This window comes from Nicotiana tabacum, chromosome 15 (assembly GCF_000715075.1).
Source record: "Nicotiana tabacum cultivar K326 chromosome 15, ASM71507v2, whole genome shotgun sequence".
Classification (NCBI taxonomy): Eukaryota; Viridiplantae; Streptophyta; class Magnoliopsida; order Solanales; family Solanaceae; genus Nicotiana; species Nicotiana tabacum.
Window position 1 is genome coordinate 125713087 of NC_134094.1, and position 2526 is coordinate 125715612.

At 36.0% G+C, this 2526-nt stretch overlaps 1 protein-coding gene across 1 annotated transcript; it reads left to right on the forward strand.

The window, feature by feature from the left end:
- Positions 1–1146: 1146 nt before the first annotated feature.
- LOC142169853 (uncharacterized) lies at positions 1147–1890 on the forward strand. Its single transcript, XM_075231781.1, has one exon. It carries the CDS (start codon positions 1147–1149, stop codon positions 1888–1890), a length of 744 nt encoding a protein of 247 aa, XP_075087882.1.
- Positions 1891–2526: the final 636 nt, after the last annotated feature.

Below are 2526 nucleotides of genomic sequence, written 5' to 3' on the forward strand. Positions count from 1 at the left end.
TTTATAGCTTTAGATAAGGCACGAGAAGAAGCTGAATGGCTCTGGAATTTCTTGGAAGATATTCCATTTTGTCCCAAACTAGTGGCTCATATATGCATACATTGCGATAGTCTAGCGGCAATAGGAAGGGCAGGGAGCATTATGTATAACAGAAAATCTTGTCACATATGACGAAGACATAATACCGTTAGATAACTACTCTCTAGTGAAATTATCACAATTGACTACGTAAAGTCAAAAGATAATATGTTGGATCCGCTTACAAAAGGCCTAAATAGAGAGATGGTTGATAAATCATCGAAGGGAATGAGACTATGGACGAGGAACAAGTCATTGTGGAGGTAACTCTACCTAGAAGACTGGAGATCCTAAGATCTAGGTTCAAGGAGATCAAACAAAATTATTAGTGACGGTTCAACATTGTCAAATAAAATTTTGGTCTATTATCGTGATGAGATAATGTTCAGTACCAAGGATAAAGCGTTAAGGCTTTTTAATGGTTTTTAAGTTTGATACGGTGTATATCAAATAGTGTATCTATGGGATAATACGTTTAGGAATTACCTATATAAGTGTGAAGTGTAAGTCTCTTCAAGAAAAATTTTGTAAGGCCAGTTCTCTATGCACTTATGAACCATGCGGTGCTCATCGCTGAAACGAACACAACAATGAGAACCAAAGACAGTTAAATAGTTGATTGATTGACTTATGGTTGTCTAGGTATACACCAAAGTTTGACGGTTCAAAGATATCAAATCTACCGATTGACCGAGTATATCCGACATATAATTCACTATGGAAAGTTCAAAGGGAAACCTATTTATCCAGATGCGATTAAACCTTGCTTGTAAATCACACAGTTTTTCATGAATGCATATTTTCAGATAGCCATTCCCAATTCTCTCTTCATTGTTCTTAGCTGCAATTGTTCTCTCCTTCTAAATTCTATTTCGTTATACAAATTTAACATGGTATCAAAGCCAATTACTAAGCTATTCTGGGGATTTCTTTGCAAGGTCAAAGTAAATCGAGAGAATCAGCTTCAATTTTTCTTAATTTCTTCAATTTCTTTCAAAATCGGTGACGACGATTTGTGATCGGAACCCTAATTTTGCTTCAATTGTGAGTAGATTTCTGCAATTTTCCATGGCGATTGGTGACAATTTCGGCGATATCACCATCGTAGTAGTAGCACCGACTGGAACTGTGAATAGCGGGAACTTCATTCTAGACCATAATCATCCACCCTACTTATATCCATCTAATGGACTAGGTTCGTTATTGATTGATTTGTTATTAATTGGAATGGAGAATTATATGTTGTGGAATCGAGCTATGAAAGTAGCTCTTCTAGGAAAGAATAAACTCTGTTTGGTAGATGGTACTACCTCGAAAAATAATTTTAGACCAAGATTAGTTCATCAGTGGGATCGTTGTAATGCTATTGTCACTTCGTGGTTGATGAGCAATGTTAATTCACATCTCTTTATTGGTGTTCTATTCTCAAAGAATGCTCAAACTGTTTGGGCACAACTTAAGGAACAGTTTGACAAAGTAAATGCTTCGAGGCTTTATTACTTGCACAAAGAAAGTTTTACTTCTACACATGGGATATCGTCTATTTCTGTCTATTTTACAAAATTAACTTACCTTTGGACTGAATATGATGCTATATTACCACCACATCCTATTAAGGATTATGTTGAACAACTGGAATTCTATAGGTTATTGCAGTTCTTAATGGAGTTGGGTTCTAGTTTTAAGCAAGATAGAAGTCAAATTTTGATGATGCCTAATGTCCCTTTCATTAACCAAGCTTATGCTATGATAGTTCAAGATGAAAGTAGAAGAATAATCTCATGCAACCATTTCAACACACATACAGGATAGGTTGAACCTACTGCTATGTTTACTATACAGTCAGGGAACAAGCCAAGGAAGAATTTCAGCATAGAATGTAAGTAATGTCATCAAAAAGAGCATACAAAGGCAGGCTGCTACAAGTTGATAAAGTGTGAATTCTGTAACAAACCAGGTCATTCGAAGGATAATTGATATAAAATAGTGGGCTATCAATCTGATTTTAAGCCTAAGAGAAGAGCTAATGCAACGCAGATAGAAAGCAATGTCTCATTGGAAGCAAACAAAGGAGTTCCAATACACATGTTCACAAATGAACAATATTCTTAGATCCTACAGTTGTTGAACAAAAGCTCAATTAGTGAATCCAGTGGCACTATGGCAGCAATGGCAGGTACTTCTCTTTATAACAATATTAGCGTTCCTAAGTGGATTGTAGACACATGAGCTACAAACTATATGATAGGAAATAAAGAATTATTGCACCATGGAACACAAACAGAAAATGCATGACAAGTTCAACTATCAACAGGGGATTCTGCCAAAATTACTCACATAGGGGACTGTCAATTATGAGGAGGTGACACTATTAAGAATGTTCTATGTGTTCCTGCCTTCAAGTTCAATCTTTTGTCTGTCTCCAAGGTGACAAAAGACCTGAACTAT

Bases quoted from the DNA above. Each gene is read 5' to 3' on its own strand.
- LOC142169853 (XM_075231781.1), top strand. From the start codon at position 1,147: ATGGCGATTGGTGACAATTTCGGCGATATCACCATCGTAGTAGTAGCA.